Here is a 17,212-nt window from a genome sequence, read left to right on the forward strand (position 1 = left end):
GGTATCAAAAACACATGCACACAGACCCACAACCCAAACCCAGTGGTGAATACTAAGTACTTAATAAGAGATGTTCTATTTCATTAAAAGATTTTTATTTATTTAATTTTTTATAAGGCAGAAATTGAGAGGGAGAGAGGAAGAGAGACACCTGAAATGCTGATACACTGCTTGTGAATCCTCTGTGGGTGGGGAGTAGGGACTTGGACCCGGCTCCTTGCATGTAGTAACATGCACTTTACAGAGTGTACCATCCCCCTGACGCCTTCAGAATAGTTTTATGGAAGTGACTTAGTAGCTAGTCCAGCCCCTTAAACAGTTTCCTAAAGTAGAATGGGCATTAAAGTTGAGGCTTTTCAGAGACATTCTGTCTGTTGGGATCCATTGAGTTGGCTCAGTCATGTAGTCAGGTTCTTGAGCCTGTGTAGGAAAAGCCAGGGTGTTCACATGGAGCCAGTGGTCTGGCTGAGGAGATACATGCCTAAACAGTGTTCTGTATATCTGGCAAATTGATGGTGCTATTGAGTCTAAGATACCATGATTTTTTGTGACACTAGGAAAAAATACTGCCAACTAAATCATGTCACAGTGCCTTAGCAAAATTCTGCATGATGCATGAACCTGTCACATGAGTATTTCTGAACTGGTGATTTCTCTTGCATTCACCTACACTGCTTGGTCTATGCTAGGCAGTCCTTGTGCATAGGTTTTAGTATAAAACAGCTGTTTCTTCTCTCCAGGTACATATAACACCTGGCTTTTGCTTGGCATGAAAATATAGAACAGTGACCATTTCTTTTAAAATAACATTTTATTTACTAATGTGAAAGAAATCTGTCCCTCTGTCTTTGTCTTACTATACAAGCGATAAGTTTCTTTTCCTTTTCATTATTATTATTGTTATTATTATTATTATATAGAGTTCTGCATTATGGTGGTATGGGAGACTAAATCTGGGAGCTCAGACCCCTGAGTATGAAAACTATTTGCATAACCATGATGCTATCTCCCCAGTCCTAAGTGATAATTTTCATTCTGTTCAAAATCAGATTGTAAATTTTTTCAGCTAAGTTTAAGTGACAGTTAGGCTCAATAGATGGAATATATCAACAACATACAGATAACTCAACAGAAGGTAAGCACTATGAACAGCTACGTACCACTTAGTTATTGCTATGTAACAAGCCACTCAAAAAGAAAATACTTACAATTAAAGCAATGCACCAAGGAGGTGCTGACACTATTTTCCTTTTCTATACTTTTTAATAAGCCCAACCGTCAACTTCCCCTCATTGACATTTTATGCTACAACCAAAGTAGCATTGCAGCTTTTATTAAAGCTCATTGATAGTAATGAGTAACCCAACTTCTCCACTCTCTTCAATTCTATCTCCTATTTAGGAAGAGCTATGGAGAGCAGCAGCTCAGAATCATATCACATAAAGGCACTTACAATCAGCATTGTTAAGTCTCTTGTGTTAATATATTCAAACCTACTCAATTATTTGTCAGTAAGCTTTTCCTTCTTAAAAATGAGAGTGGCATCTACTGCCTTACAGAGTTGTAATGAAGCTTAATTGAAACAATATATTTAAGACAGTCAATTTAAGACAATATATTTAAGAGAGGTCCACATAAGAGATAATGCCAAAGTCTTGCTGTGAACAACTCTATCTTCAAGGCACTACAGTGAACAGATAATCTACTTCCATGAAGAAATATTAGTAGAAAAATAGACAGTAAATAAATTTAAAAATACACATCTCCTCCTTGTCAACTAGGAATATCAAAGATCACCTGGGACCACATCGAAACAGGACTAGAACTACTTTGGAAATCCAACAAATCACTGGTGAGTGCAAACACGTGCAACTCATGGACAGCGAGAAGCCCCAAGGAGAGATTCCTAGGGCTAAAGCCCATATCTAAGCAGCTGGGTTGGTCAGTTGAGGCACCACATCTAGTCCATTTTACCAACAGAAAGACTGCTTAGGGAGAAGAGGATCCCCTAAGGCTCACAAAATGAAATGTGAGTCTCCATTGCTACTGCCCTTCAGAGGCTGGAGCAGCATCCGGGACCCTTACCCCATCCCACCCCCCACCCCCATGCTGACATGGGGGGGAAGAGGGCCACAGAGAACTGGATGGGAAACTTAGAAGATCTACACCCCGGTGGACTAGAGGTGAGGTTGTATAGGTGAGTCTTTCCACATTGATATCCTGATGAATTGGGAGACATGGCGAATAACTGCCACAAAACCCACAGAGTATAAATGAGATTTGTTTGGAAACCCACAGGGCCAAGTAGTGTTGCAACCTTGATTCTGGTTACTGGCAGAGCAGCTGAATTGAGCCCAGGGCTTTGGATCCTTGGGCATGGGAGTGTCTTTGCATAAGCACTGTGCTATCTTTTCCCCACAGATTTATCTCTTAGTCAGGAATGAGTGATTGAGCTGAAAAACCTACTTAAGCTTAAAAAGCCCTTAGACTCCCGTAGCCTACAGGGAAGAGAAAAAACAAAAGAGGTTTTAACAGCCATTGTGCTTCAACTCAGGGATTAACATAACATTGAAACAACTGTTAATTTCCACAACTGTGAACTCTTTAAGTACCTTACTTAGACACAAGTCAATCCAGGCAAGAGTGATTAGTAGACTGAAAAATACAGAGAGAGGGAACTCATAACACATTATACAATGGTTAAAACAAGAAGAAATCTAGGGAAAATGAGGCAGGAGAAAAGCCCAACTAAAATCTCCCCAAAAGTAGAAGCATATAATGAGGTCAATATCCAAACACTAATTGAGACATTAGTCACAGGAATGAGGAAAGAGTATGAGAAATGGGATCAGAAATGGGGAAAGAACAAATGAAACTCTGAAAGAAAAAAAAAACAGTTTTGAGGTAATTAGACAGCTGAAAGCTGAAATAGCAGAGCTAAGAGCACAGCTAACTGAACAAGATAATACAGTATCACAACATGGTAATAAAATAGCTGAGCTACAGAAAAGAACAGAAGGGAGAGAGAATAGAATAAATGAGGCAGAAACAGAATTAGCAAGATTGATGACTAATTAGAGAAAACTAAGAAAGAAGTAAGAGATCTCAAAAAGAGATTAAGAGATACTGAAAAGAACAACAAAGACATATGGGATGACTTCAAAAGAAATAATATAAGCATTATAGGACTACCAGAGGAAGGCAGAGAAGGAGAGGAAGAAAGCATTCTACAGGACATAATAGCTGAAAACTTCTCTAGTCTAAACAACATAAAAGACATAAAGGTTCAAGAAGCCCAGAAGGTCCCAAACAGAATAAACCCAGACTTAAAGACAATAAGACACATCATATTTAGAGTGAAAAGGAATAAGGATAAATAAGGATTCTGAAGATTGCAAGAGAAAAACAAAGCATCAGTTACAGAGGAAAATCCATTAGATAAGCAGAAATTTTCTCCACAAAAACATTATAGGCCAGAAGAGAATGGCAAGATACCTACTGAGCGCTCAGTGAGAAAGGCTTTCAACCAAGACTACTGTATCCTGCTAGACTGTCATTCAGATTAGATGGAGGCATAAAAACCTTCTCAGACAAGCAACAGTTGAAGAAATCAACTATCACCAAGCCTGACCTGAAAGAAGTTCTGAAAGTTCTCCTATAAACAATCAGATCACCATAAGCATGCCATTTATCAGAACACTCTAACCATCAATAATAATAGCATTAAAATACCTTCAATCTGAGGTTGGCGGGTGCCACCGCGGGGAGCAGCGGGCTTGCGGACTGGAAGAGAAAACGTACGCAGGGCTCCTCGAAGCTGACAACTGCCGCCTCAAAGTCTCACTCAACTTTTATAAACTCTAACCATTTTGCTTGGAGTTGACTGATTTCTCTAACAAGAACTTGTGTGGTCTTGGGTATGTGAAGCATTCCCAGACCCACCAGCCAACTCAGCACCAGCTACTTCTCTGTGACTAGGTCCAGATTAAGGTCCTCCCAAGAAAGACTTCATTTGATTCACACTCAAGAGCATTCTGCCAGGTTTTCCCGAGCCCCTACACATCACTGTAAAGTGCCAAGGCATTAAGACTTGGGTACGTGTATTACAACGGCAAGAGTGCCAGCACCCACAAAAGACACATTGGACCTGTCAGCTCCTCTGTCTCACCAAGCAAACATAATAATTCATCAGCAAAGCAGAGTAAGCCAAGTGCCTCTGCATGACACCTCCAGCTGATAACTCATAAGAAAAAGTTAACTATATTAGAGTCCTTTTCTTCTTTTCTTTTCTCCAGAAGCTAGGCTGTGAAGGAGCTATTCTCAGACCTGTGCTTCTAGTAAGTGACTGCTAACACTGTAGACTGGATCGGTTCATGAGTTGGAGACTGAGTTGCAATTGAGTGGAAAATAGACAACGAAATCTTGAAGAAGTGCATGGAGGTGCAAATCAGATTTAACTCTCTCCAAGTAATGTTGATTGGAGTGAGAAATTGCTAAGCCAAATCTGCACTAGGACTGGTTATTTGCGTGTCTCTCTCTATCTGTTACCTCTTACTGTTAACATTGCTTTCTGTTTCATCTCTGGAGGCCCAGATGTTCTCAGATAATACACATTGTCCCGACTGTGGACAACAGTGGTTCCCAAGTTTAGAACTGGGCCATTGGCTGTACCAAACTGAACTTGTTGAAAATGAATGTTACCAAGTGTTCTTAGACCGGATTAACAGAGCTGATTATTGCCCTGAGTGTTACCCTGATAATCCTGCAAATAGAAGCCTTGTTCTTCCCTCGTCTTTTCCATTTGAATGGGCTCCCCAAAATTTCTCCAGGTGGACCTTTGAGAAGGCTTGCCATCCATTTCTTCTGGGTCCTCCACTGGTTAGAAAAAGGATACATGATTCTAGAGTAGCTGGTTTTAACCCAGCATTACAGTTAATCTTGGCCAGGACAGACAATACCTTAAACAGAAGACTTGACCAAAACAAGTAACTTCTTAAACAATCAAAATCATGGAGATGTTAGAGGCTTTTGCACTAGTAGTTAAAGCAATATGGAATGTAACTCCTTGGTAAATTTGATCCAGACTATCACTGCTTTGGGGAACTGCTTCACTAGTTGGATCTGATTCTGTGGTCTATGCATGTTTTGTTCAGCATAAGTTTAATCAGTATCCCAGCTAGGCTGTTTACCTGAAGCCAGGCTAATCTACTGCCTCTATATTTTGGAATTAGCATTGCCCTCTAAAAGATCCACGACCTAATTACTGACATATGACATGATAGTCCTGGAGCAAGGGCCCATATTGTGGGCTCCATAATGGCATATCTAGTGACTGCTTTTTATGGGAAAGCAGTCTCACTATAGTTGGATTCTAGATTATTCTAGCCAAGACAGATATTTTAATGAAAAATTACATTGTTACATATTCTACCAGTTGGATATTAGTCAGAGATACTGATTTATGTAATTTATTCATACAGAACCACTTATTCATCATTGACTGTATCTGGCCCATCTTCAGTAATTGGTCACTGTCAGAGAATTACCTTCTATCAGGCAGTACCTGCAGAAGTGCTGTAGAAATGCCGCTGTCTTGGCTCAATATAAGCTAATACTATCCTGTCTGTAGTGACTGAATTTAGAATGCTTTGACCCCAGAAGTGGAAAAGTATCTGTCCTATCATTTAGATGATGAAGGAATTACCAAGCTTGACTCTGTGTTTTATGAACAAGGTTGGGGTGGCATTGGCCATGCTCTGGACATTGCTACAATCTATCCTTCTCTGGTTCATAAGAATCATGGGTCTAGAACTTAGGTCAAGAAACTCAGAAAAAGCTGTTGAAAAGAGAGAACACTGAACAATTTAAAACATCCACTTACGATGCTAAATAAACCATTGCTTATGTAAAAAAAAAATACCTTCAATCTATAATATCGATAAATATCAATGGCCTGAATTCACCTACTAAAAGGCACAGAGTAGGAAGATGAATAAGAAAACACAACCCGATTGAAGACACCACCAATGTGTCCTGGAGCTCAGCTTCCCCAGAGACCCATCCTACTAGGGAAAGAGAGAGGCAGACTGGGAGTATGGACCGACCAGTCAACGCCCATGTTCAGCGAGGAAGCAATTACAGAAGCCAGACCTTCTACCTTCTGCAACCCTCAATGACCCTGGGTCCATGCTCCCAGAGGGATAGAGAATGGGAAAGCTATCGGGGGAGGGGGTGGGATATGGAGATTGGGCTGTGGGAATTGTGTGGAGTTGTACCCCTCCTACCCTATGGTTTTGTTAATTAATCCTTTCTTTAATAAAAAAAAAAAAAAGAAAACACAGCCCAATCACATGCTGTCTACAGGAAACCTACCTAACTCAACAAGACAAACACAGACTCAAAATGAAAGGATGGAAAACTATCCTACAAGCCAATGGACCACAAAAAAGGGCAGGAACAGCTATTCTCATACCTGACATGACAGACTTTAAAATAAATAAAAATAAAAAAGATAGGGATGAACATTACTTAGTACTCAGAGGATCTGTCAATCAACTTTAGATTATCAACATCTATGCACCCAATGAGAAGCCATCTAAATACATCAAACTACTACTGAAAGAGCTACAGCAATATATTAACGGCAACACAGTAATAGTAGGGGACTTCAACACCCTACTCTTTCAACACTACTCTTTCAACACTCTTTCACCTACTCTTTCACCCTACTCTTTCAACACTCTTCAACACCATACTCTTTCAATTTGACAGATCATCCAGGGAGAAAATCAGCATCATACTCAATGGTGAATAACTGGAAGCATTTCTCCTCAGATCAGGTACTAAACAGGGCTGCCCACTATCACCAATACTGTTCAACATAGTGTTGGAAGTTCTTGCCATAGCAATCAGGCTGGAGCAAAGAATTAAAGGAATATAGATTGTAAGAGAAGAAGTCAAACTCTCCCTATTTGCAGATGACATCATAGTATACATAGAAAAACCTAAGGTATCCAGCAAAAAGCTTTTGGAAATCATCAGGCAATACAAAGGTGTCAGGCTACAAAATTAACATTCAAAAGTCAGTGGCATTCCTGTATGCAAACACTAAGTTAGAAGAAACTGGAATCCAGAAATCAATTCCTTTTACTATAGCAACAAAAACAATAAAATATCTAGGAATAAACCTAACCAAATAAGTGAAAGACTTGTACACTGAAAATTATGAGTCACTATTCAAGGAAATTGAAAAAGACACAAAGAAGTGGAAAGATATTCCATGTTCATGGGTTGGAAGAATTAACATCATCAAAATGAATATACTACCCAGAGCCATATACAAAGTTAATGCTATCCCCATCAAGATCCCAACCACATTTTTTATAAGAATAGAACAAATGTTACAAATGTATATCTGGAACCAGAAAAGACCTTGAATTGCCAAAACAATATTTAGAAGAACAGAACTGAAGGCATCACACTCCCAGATCTCAAATTGTATTATAGGGCCACTGTCATCAAAACTGTTTGGTACTGGAACATGAATAGATATACTGACCAGTGGAATAGAATTGAGTGCCCAGAAGTAAGCCCCCACATCTAATGGACATCTAATCTTTGACAAAGATGCTCAGACTATTAAATGGGGAAAGATGAGTCTCTTGAACAAATGGTATTGGAAAAATGGGTTGAAACATGCAGAAGAATGAAACTGAATCATTGTATTTCACTAAACACAAAAGTAAATTCCAGGTGGATCAAGGACCTGGATGTTAGGTCAGAAACTATCAGATACTTAGAGGAAAATATTGGCAGAACCCTTTTCTGTATAAACTTTTTAATTTAATTTTTTATTTATAAAAAGGAAACATTGACTAAACCATAGAATTAAAGGGGTACAACTTCACATAATTCCCACCACCAGAACTCTGTATCTCCTCCCCTGATAGCTTTCCTATTCTTTAACCCTCTAGGAGTATAGACCCAAGGTCACTGTGGGATGCAGAAGGTTGAAGGTCTGGCTTCTGTAATTTTAAGGACATCTTCAATAAAATGAATCCAGTTACAAAGAAAACTCAGGCAAGTATAAGCCTATGGCACTACATCAAATTAAAAAGCTTCTGCACAGCAAAAGAAACCACTACCCAAACAGACCCCTCACAGAATGGGAGAAGATCTTTACATGCATACATCAGACAAGAGGCTAATAACCAAAACATATAAAGTGCTTGCCAAACTAAGCAACAAGATAATAAATGACCCCATCAAAAAATGGAAAGAGGACATGGACAGGATATTCACCACAGAAGAGATCCAAAAGGTCAAGAAACACATGAAAAAATGCTCCAAGTCTCTGACTGTCAGAGAAATGCAAATCAAGACAACAATGAGATACCACTTCACTCCTGTGAGAATGTCATACATCAGAAAAGGTAACAGCAACAAATGCTGGAGAGGTTGTGGGGTCAAAGGAACCCTCCTGCACTGATGGTGGGAATGTCAATTGGTCCAACCTCTGTAGAGAGCAGTCTGGAGAACTCTCAGAAGGCTAGAAACAGACCTACCCTATGATTCTGCAATTCCTCTACTAGGGATAGATCCTAAGGAATCCAACACTCCCATCCATAAAGATTTGTTTATATCTATGTTCTTAGCAGCACAAATTATAATAGCCAAAACCTGGAAGCAAACCAGGTGTTCAACAACAGATGAGTGGCTGAGTAAGTTGTGGTCTATATACACAATGGAATACTACTCAGCTATTAAAAATGGTGATTTCACCATTTTCAACCCATCTTGGGTGGAGCTTGAAGAGATCATATTAAGTGAAATAAGTCAGAAACAGAAGGATGAATATGGGGTGATCTCACTCACAGGTAGAAGTTGAAAAATAAGATCAAAGTGAAAACACTAAGCAGAACTTGGAATGAAGTTGGTGTACTGCTCTAAAGTAAAAGACTCTGGGGTGGGTGGGGAGGGGAGGGTTCAGGTCCTGGAACATGATGGCAGAGAATCTAGTAGGTGTTGTATTATTATGTGGCAGGTGTGCTGCTTGTTGGCTCAAAGGGAAAAAGAAAATAATGGAAAAGTGAGATTTAGAAACCACATGTGATTTTAAATGACCAAGGATATCCTCTTTGGGGCTCATTTAGCAAATTAAGCTAGGTGATAGATGGTTGGCTGCCAACTGAGAGTGATTGTTAAATTGAAGGTGACTTTTTGGTTTTTTCCTTTAACACCCCCTACTTATTTTTCAATTTAGTATTTTTATTGTGGTAAGATACACATAATGTCTATCATTTTAACTATTTGTAAGTAGATGATTCAGTAGTATCAAAAACATTCAAAATACGGTATAACCATCACTACTCTCTGTTTCTAAAACTTTTCCATTTTCTCAAACATACATTTTATACATTTATTAGACAATAACTCCTCCTTTGCCCTAAATCCTTGGTAGCCTCTATTCTACTTTCTGCCTCTGAATTTGCCTTTTCTAAATATGGAGACAGAACTTAATTTTTTTTCTTGGGGGAGGAGTGTTGGGGTCAAGGGCTAGAGGCATGGGAAAACACCAGGGATCAAACCCAGGTCCTCAGATATACAAAGTATACACTCTACACTGAGTTACATCCCTGGCCCCTGAATGTAGAACTCTTAAAGATGGGAAGTCTGCCACGGTAGCGCAGAGGGTTAAGCACTCGTGACGCAAAGCGCAAGGGCCAGCTTAAGGATCCCAGTTTGAGCACCGGGCTCCCCACCTTCAGGGGAGTTGCTTCACAGCGGGTGAAGCAGGTCTGCAGGTGGCTATCTTTCTCTCTCTCTGTCTTCCCTTCCTCTCTCCATTTCTCTCTGTCCTATCCAACAACGATGACATCAATAATAACAATAATAATAACTATAACAATAAAAGCAACAAGGGCAACAAAGGGGAATAAATAAATAAATAAATATTTTTTAAAAAGAATTCTTAAAGACTTTTTTTCTCATGGTCTCAAACTCAAATGGTGTATAATATAGGATGTTCTGATAATGATAATGGTTATGCTCACCTGCATATAGATCAAATCCACAGCTGCTCTGCAGTCCATCAACTTGGAGTCAAGGGATGGATCCAGATACCTGCACAAGTCAGGAGGATGATGTAAATTCAGTGACATGGTTAATAGTCATACCTGGAGGGATGTGGTCTAATATGATGCCGTCTATGCTTTGAGCCCAAGCCCCTTTTCTAAAAGAACCACACCCTTTTAGCTTGCCTAACCTTTAAGATGAGTTCTGAGAGTAAACATGCAAAGAAAGAAAGAAGGAAAATGAGGGGAAAAAAGGGGGGGGGGGACTGAAGGGAGGATAAAGAAGGCAGGAGAAATAAAAAGAAATAAAAAAGGGAAAAATAAATATTATGAGAAAGAAAAAGAGAGGAAGAAAGCAATAGGGGAATGGTTTGCATTCCTGTTCACACTGAGTCTGGCTCTTGGCCCAAGTCCCACATGCCCTTTCCTCATCCCACAACACTTGTGTAGTCGTCGGCACTGAATCCAAGCCACTGTTATCTGCCTGAGCTGCTCTGGGAACCTCCTCACCAGGATTTCTGTTTAGTGGAATTCTTCTGTCTCATCTTTCATGTTGGAATCTGAGTAGGCTTTCAGTTTGCAGACACTGAGCCCCAGGAATTAGATCCTTTATGCTGTTTGCTTCCCAAGTCTTTTATTGTATCTTAGGCTTCCATTTCCAGTTCTAGTTCATAGCTACCACTCCCCTTCCCCATATCTACATTCCAATCATATTTTTCTACTCTCCCTCCACCTAGAAAACCACTCTTCTCACCTACTTCCTTCATCTATTTCCCTAGCAAGTCTCTTTGTCCCCATATCCCCTTTTTCTCTAGTTCCCCTTACCACAAGCTGTGCTAGTCACAGATCTTTTGTGCTTAGCTGAGTTGAGGCTCATTGCTGCTCTGATCCAATGGCACTTGGCACCAAGTATGACATCCCCTGAGCCCAGGGACTGGGTGCTATCCAAACACTCTGGACAAAAATGACTTACAATAGCAAGATTTCGATCTGCCCTTCAGATTTAGTCCAGAATGAACTGATGTCACAGCTAAGCATTTATAGAAATTCAGAAGGCAGAGGCACTCACTGCACTCTGAGTCCATGAAAGACCACCGACTGGGATTGACATAGATGGAAATAGATGGAAACAATGCAGGAACGTCACCTTCATTCTTGGGCATAGAGAAGTAACTGAAGCACTTCTACAGCTCTATACAGCTCCCCACCCCCACCTACATATACCCCCAGGGTTCCATTTCGGACTGGAGCTTTTATCTGGAAGAAGTCATCATCACCGGAGAGATGTACCCTGAGAATTTATGGATAAAGAAGAATCTGGGGCCCTATTCCGGGAGTCCTGAGATTCCCAAACAGACATGATGGGCCTAGACCTCAAATAAATCCCTCTCTCCATTGTTACAGGTCATCTCTATCAGGAACAACACAATAGACCCCTTTGTGGGCCTCCCATAGGACCTTGTATCAACAACGGTAAAGAATGCTCCATCCTCCAAAGGGAAGATGGACAACATACTCTATGCTACACCTGAGGAAGATGGGTCCTGATACTGAGGCAGCTTGGAATGTTCCTACTTATGACCACAGAATGTGAGCTCAAATCTACAGGGATACAGAGGTCACATAGGCTCCTAAGCTGAACATGGGCCCCAGACCAAATCAAATCGATGGGGTTTATAGTCAACAATATTTATACCCCTTTCCCATACTAGGGAGCTACTCTCTTCCCTGATCCAGCTTCTGTCCCCTTTCCATCCAAGAAATCACCTCCCCAGACAATAACTTGGATCCACCTGCATATCAGATTTCAGGCTCAGAGGGAAAAAAAAAAAAAAAAAAAAACTAGTATAGCCACAGGCCCTTTGAAATATAACTAAAATATGCCTACTAGCTATCTATAAAATGGAGGACCCCCCCCACAACACTTCACCTGCACTATTCCAGCCTTTAGGTCCATGATTGGTCAACAATTTGTTTGGCTTTGTATGTGAACTCTTTTTTCAGCCACCAGGTTCAAGATGCCAGCATGATGCTGACCAGACTTCCCTGGACAGACGACCCCACCAATATGTCCTGGAGCTCCGCTTCCCCAGAGCCCCACCCTACTAGGGAAAGAGAGAGGCAGGCTGGGAGTATGTATCAACCAGTCAATGCCCATTCTCAGGGGGGAAGCAATTACAGAAGCCAGACCTTCCACCTCTGCATCCCACAATGACCCTGGGTCCATACTCCCAGAGGGATAAAGAATAGGAAAGCTATCAGGGGAGGGAATGGGATACGGAGTTCTGGCGGTGGGAACTGTGTGCAGTTGTACCCCTCTTATCCTATGGTTTTGTTAATGTCTCCTTTTTTAAATAAATTAAATTTTTTAAAAAAAAAAAAGAAAAATCTGGTGCCCAGGTGGTGCTACACCTGGTTGAGTGCACATGTTACAATGCACAAGTACCCAGGTTTGAGCCCCTGGTCCCCACCTGCAGGGGGAAAGCTTCAGAGTGGTGAAATAATGTTGTAGGTGTCTCTCTTTCTCTCTATCTCCCCCTTCCCTCTTGATTTCTTACTGTCTCTATCCAATAAATAAATAAATAAAGATAATAATTTTTTTAAAGAACAAGAGAAAGAAAGAAAAGAAAAGGAAAAAAGAAAGAAGAGATGAGAAAAGAAGAGAAAAAAAAAGTCCTTACAACTCAGTGTGAGGTCTTACCTGCTGGGAATTCCAGGTTAAGAGAGCTTAGAGGCTTAGAGAATTTTGTTAAAGTTATTTTACTAAACACTGAGAGAACTGGGACTTAAAATTTTCTCATTCTCAGATCCCAGAAACAAGGATGTTTAACTATTACACTCAGCAGTTTCCAGAAGATCAGCTCCTCTTTAAACACTCAGACTAAATTGTCTCCTCCTCTTTTCACAGATCCATGGCTCACACTTTGACCATTTCTTAGAATACTTTTGGACAGTTGTATATAAACTTGTTGGGAATATTTTTTCAAAGGTCATAGACTGGAACTCCAAGGTAATGATAAGGTCAAGATAGCTACTATTCCAAAATTTTAGAATGCCTTTCTTTAGAGCTGCTGTGCTCAGATTACAGAATAACTCAGATGGGGAAAATATTTAACAGATGAATCAGGCTTGTTTGTGTTTATCAATGAATCCCTTCTGTAAATATGGTCAGTAATCTATTTCAAGGAAGCTTGCAACCAGTAATTCCTTCCTGTTAGCTGCCTCCTCACACCTAGTTCTGTTTTCCCCAGTCTGATCTTGCTGGCTACTATGCTCATAAAATAATACCCACAAGTATTTACTCAAGACCTGTGGGAACCATCCACATCATCCTATTCTTTAAGACAAATATTCTGGTCCCTTCTCCCCTTTTTCTTCCTCTTCAGTTCATTACTTTCTTCTGACTACCCCCCCCCCCACCAACTGTTGGATTGTGAGCAAGACATAGCGTAACTGATAAGTTTTCATTGTTATTGTAAGCAATCTCTCAATACCAAGTGACATGATAAATGCTTACTCACCACTTCCTGAGTCCAACCCTGCAGTTTTCCACTTCAGAACTTTGAAGACTGGCATAAGGGAGTTCAAAGTCTGCCAATTTTTTCATGACTAAAGACAAAACAAAGGAAGTCTCACTGGCTGAAATAGAACAAATAACCTATATACTGAGGCTTTTAAAAAAGAAACTAAAGCCCTAGTCAAAGAATGATGGAATTCCTTCCAAAGGAAGGGATGGGCTTAGACCACTATTAGACCCTTCTCTCCGCCATCACTGGTCATTTCCATCAAGAACATCATCATAAGCCTTTTTGAGGGCCTCTCTAGGACCTTGCCCTCATTATAAATTAACAGTACTGCAAGCTTAGACTGACAGGGACTCAGAGGTTACACAGGCTCCTCTAAATGTGAACATACATGGGCCCTGGATCATATTGATGTGGTAAACAGTTAATTGTATGTACATATTTTCTTTAAGTTCGGATGCTACTGTCTGCCCGAGTCCAGCTTTCTATTAACTGACTACAAATTTTCTCAGATAATATTTTTAGTCCACTTCCATGTTAACTATCAAGCTCAAGCAAACATTACCATAGTCTTGAGTCCCTAGGAACATACCTCAAACAGACTTCCTAGCTTCTTGCCACCCTAAGGTCCCTATTCTCACCTTCTCTATAGCTATTTTCTGGCTCCTGTTTATTAAACATTGTGCCCAGCCTCATATCTTACTGCCTTTCAGACACCAAGTTACAGAAGCTACTATGATTCTATCTTGAATTCCATTGACAGACAACCTCACCAATGTGTCCTAGAACCTCTCCTCTCTAGAGACCTACTCTACTGGGTGTATGGATTGACCTGCCAATGCCCAAATTCAGCAGAGAAGCAATTACAGAAGCCAGAACTCCCACCTTCTGTACTCCAAAAGGAATTTTTGGTCTGTACTCCCAGAGGGAGAGAAATGTTAGGAGAAGATGACTAGAAGATACTGAAACCCAACTCCATCAGGACCCAAAGAGAGAAGAGGAATAAAGGAAAGACATTCAGAGGTAGTAATAGGTGTAGGTGTGACTTAGAAAGAGAAGGTAGGGGGCTGGGAGGTGGCACACCTGGCTGAGCACATGTGTTACAATGTGCAGGGACCTGGGTTTGAGCCCCCAGTCCCCACCTGCAGGGGTAAAGCTTTACAAGTGGTGAAGCAGGGCTGCAGATATCTCTCTGTCTCTCTCCCTCTCTATCACCCCCCTTCCTCTTGATTTCTGACTGTCTCTATCCAATAAATAAAGAAATAAATAAAGAAAGAAAGAGAAAGTAGAACCATGGAAAAATATGGGCCAAAACATATATATATACATAGACAGATAGTTATAGAAATAGTAGTCAACCCATATCTGTGACCTTGGGAGAACCACTGCAATTCCAGTGGAGGGAATGGAGACACATAACTTTAGTGGTGGGAGTGGCATGGAATTGTACCCCTGTTATATTTTAACTTTATAAATCAATATGAAATCACTAATAAAAAAAATAAACTAACACTTTAAGAAGAATTAAAACCCCAGGAAGAATATCCTCTTGAATGCATATATAACTTCTGACATTCTGAAGCTTATTAAAAAATAATAATAATAGCATGAGGGGGAACACATAACTTTGATGTTGAATGTGGTGCAGAACTCTACCTTTGTAATCTTACAATCTTGTAAGTCACTATTAAATATTAGTAAAACTTTAAAAATAAATAAATAATAGCACATAGGGTCTGGGGAGGTGGTTAAGCAGGTAAAGCACTAACCTTGAATGTAGGAGGCCTTGGACTTGATATCCAGCACTACATACAGTGGGGCAGTGCTCTAGTCTCCCTGTCTTATAACTAACTAATTATTCATTATAAAATACCAGTATCTGATCCATAGAAAGGACTAGTGCCTTGGGCAGGGGATGGTTTACATTGTGAGCAGATGAGGAAACGAAGTTCCAGGGTGGCCTAGTACCTTTCCCAGCATGGTTTCTGGTGGTCAACCTAAACCCCCAAGCCACTGTACTTCTAACTCAAAATCACCTCCCCATAGCTTCCTGAGAACACATGAAAACCACTTAGAGATAAGGGGTATCATTTCACAACTAGAGAACTAGCAATGACTAGAAAAGCACCCTAGCGAAGGGCAAAATCTATATGAATTATACTATTATCCTTCACTAATTCACTCCATCTTTAAAAAAAATCTAAGAACTTATTTATTTATTTGCCTATTTTTAAAATTTATTTATTTATTATTGTATAGAGACAGAGAGAACTTGAGAGGGGAGGGGGAAGTAGAGAGGGAAAGAGACAGAGAGACACATGCAGCCCTGCTTCACCACTTATGAAGTTTCCCCCAAACAGGTGGGGACCAGGGGCCTGAACTTGGGTCCTTGCACACTGTAATGTGAGTTTTTTTTTTTTTAATTTTCATTTATGAAAAGGAAACACTGACAAAAACCATAGGATAAGAAGGGTACAACTCCACACAATTCCCACCACCAGATCTCCATATCCCATTCCCTCCCCTGATAGCTTGCCTATTCTTTATCACCCTGGGAGTATGGACCCAGGGTTATTATGGGGTGCAGAAGGTGGAGGGTCTGGATTCTATAATTGCTTCCCCACTGAACATGGGCATTGACAGATTGATCCATGCTCCCAGCATGTCTCTCTCTTTCCTTAGTGGGGCAGGGCTCTGGGGAAGCTGGGCTCCAGGACACATTGGTGGGGTTGTCTGCCCAGGGAAGTCCAGTTGGCATCATGGTAGCATCTTGAACCTTGTGGCTGAAAAAATAATTAACATACAACGCCAAACAAATTGTTGACTAATCATGAACCTAAAGGCTGCAATAGTTCAGGTGAAGAGTTGGGGGTTCTCTGAGAGTTCCTAACCAGCTGCACCACTGTTTGGTCCCCTAAGAACTTATTTATATTCTCCACATTAGAAAAAGTTGTCTATTTATGTATGAGAAAGAGAGAAATTATTCTGACACATGCAATGCAAGGGACCAAGCTAGGGACCTTATACCAAAGCTTTAATCATTATACCACCTCCTGAGCCACTACATTTATTATAGCAAATAGTCTTTTGTTTTTTAGAGATTTTTTCAAATATTTAATTATTTATTCTCTTTTGTTGCCTTTGTTGTTTTATTGTTGTAGTTGTTGTTGTTGTTGTTACTGATGTCATCGTTGTTGGATAGGACAGAGAGAAATGGAGAGAGGAGGGGAAGACAGAGGGGGAGAGAAAGATAGACACCTGCAGACCTGCTTCCCTGCTTGTGAAACAATGCCCCTGCAGGTGGGGAGCCGGGGGCTCGTACAGGGATCCTCACGCTGGTCCTTATGCTTTATGCCACGTGCGCTTAACCTGCTGCGGTACCACCCGACTCTCCACAAATAGTCTTTAATAAGGAGAAATGATGCTGAATCGAGATCTTTCCAACTAGAATCTGTGCTCCACTCAGGGAGTGTTGTTTTTTGTTTGTTTGTTTGTTTGTTTTTGCCTCCAGGGTTATTGCTGGCGCTCAGTGCCAGCACCACGAATCCACTGCTCCTGAAGGCTTTTTTCTTCCCCCTTTCGTTGCCCTGGTTACTTTACCATTGCTGTGGTTAT

General features: G+C 40.6%; 2 protein-coding genes across 2 annotated transcripts in view; one reads left to right on the top strand and one right to left on the bottom strand.

Annotated features, from left to right (window-relative positions):
* The window catches only part of SNX31 (sorting nexin 31), a 77,400-nt gene that overhangs the window by 29,626 nt on the left and 30,562 nt on the right, over nucleotides 1–17,212 (bottom strand). Inside the window, exons 7-8 of the mRNA XM_007532806.3 lie at nucleotides 13,595–13,682; nucleotides 10,053–10,122 (exon numbers count right to left, since the gene is read on the bottom strand). Of these exons, the coding sequence (XP_007532868.2) occupies nucleotides 10,053–10,122; nucleotides 13,595–13,682 (158 nt within the window). The remainder of the gene's footprint in view (nucleotides 1–10,052; nucleotides 10,123–13,594; nucleotides 13,683–17,212) is intronic.
* Nucleotides 4,522–5,846, top strand: LOC103121857 (torsin-1A-interacting protein 2). The gene has a single exon (XM_007532404.3). It carries the CDS (start codon nucleotides 4,594–4,596, stop codon nucleotides 4,987–4,989), a length of 396 nt encoding a protein of 131 aa, XP_007532466.1. The 5' UTR covers nucleotides 4,522–4,593; the 3' UTR covers nucleotides 4,990–5,846.

The sequence above is a fragment of the Erinaceus europaeus genome, chromosome 8 (assembly GCF_950295315.1).
Source record: "Erinaceus europaeus chromosome 8, mEriEur2.1, whole genome shotgun sequence".
NCBI lineage: Eukaryota > Metazoa > Chordata > Mammalia > Eulipotyphla > Erinaceidae > Erinaceus > Erinaceus europaeus.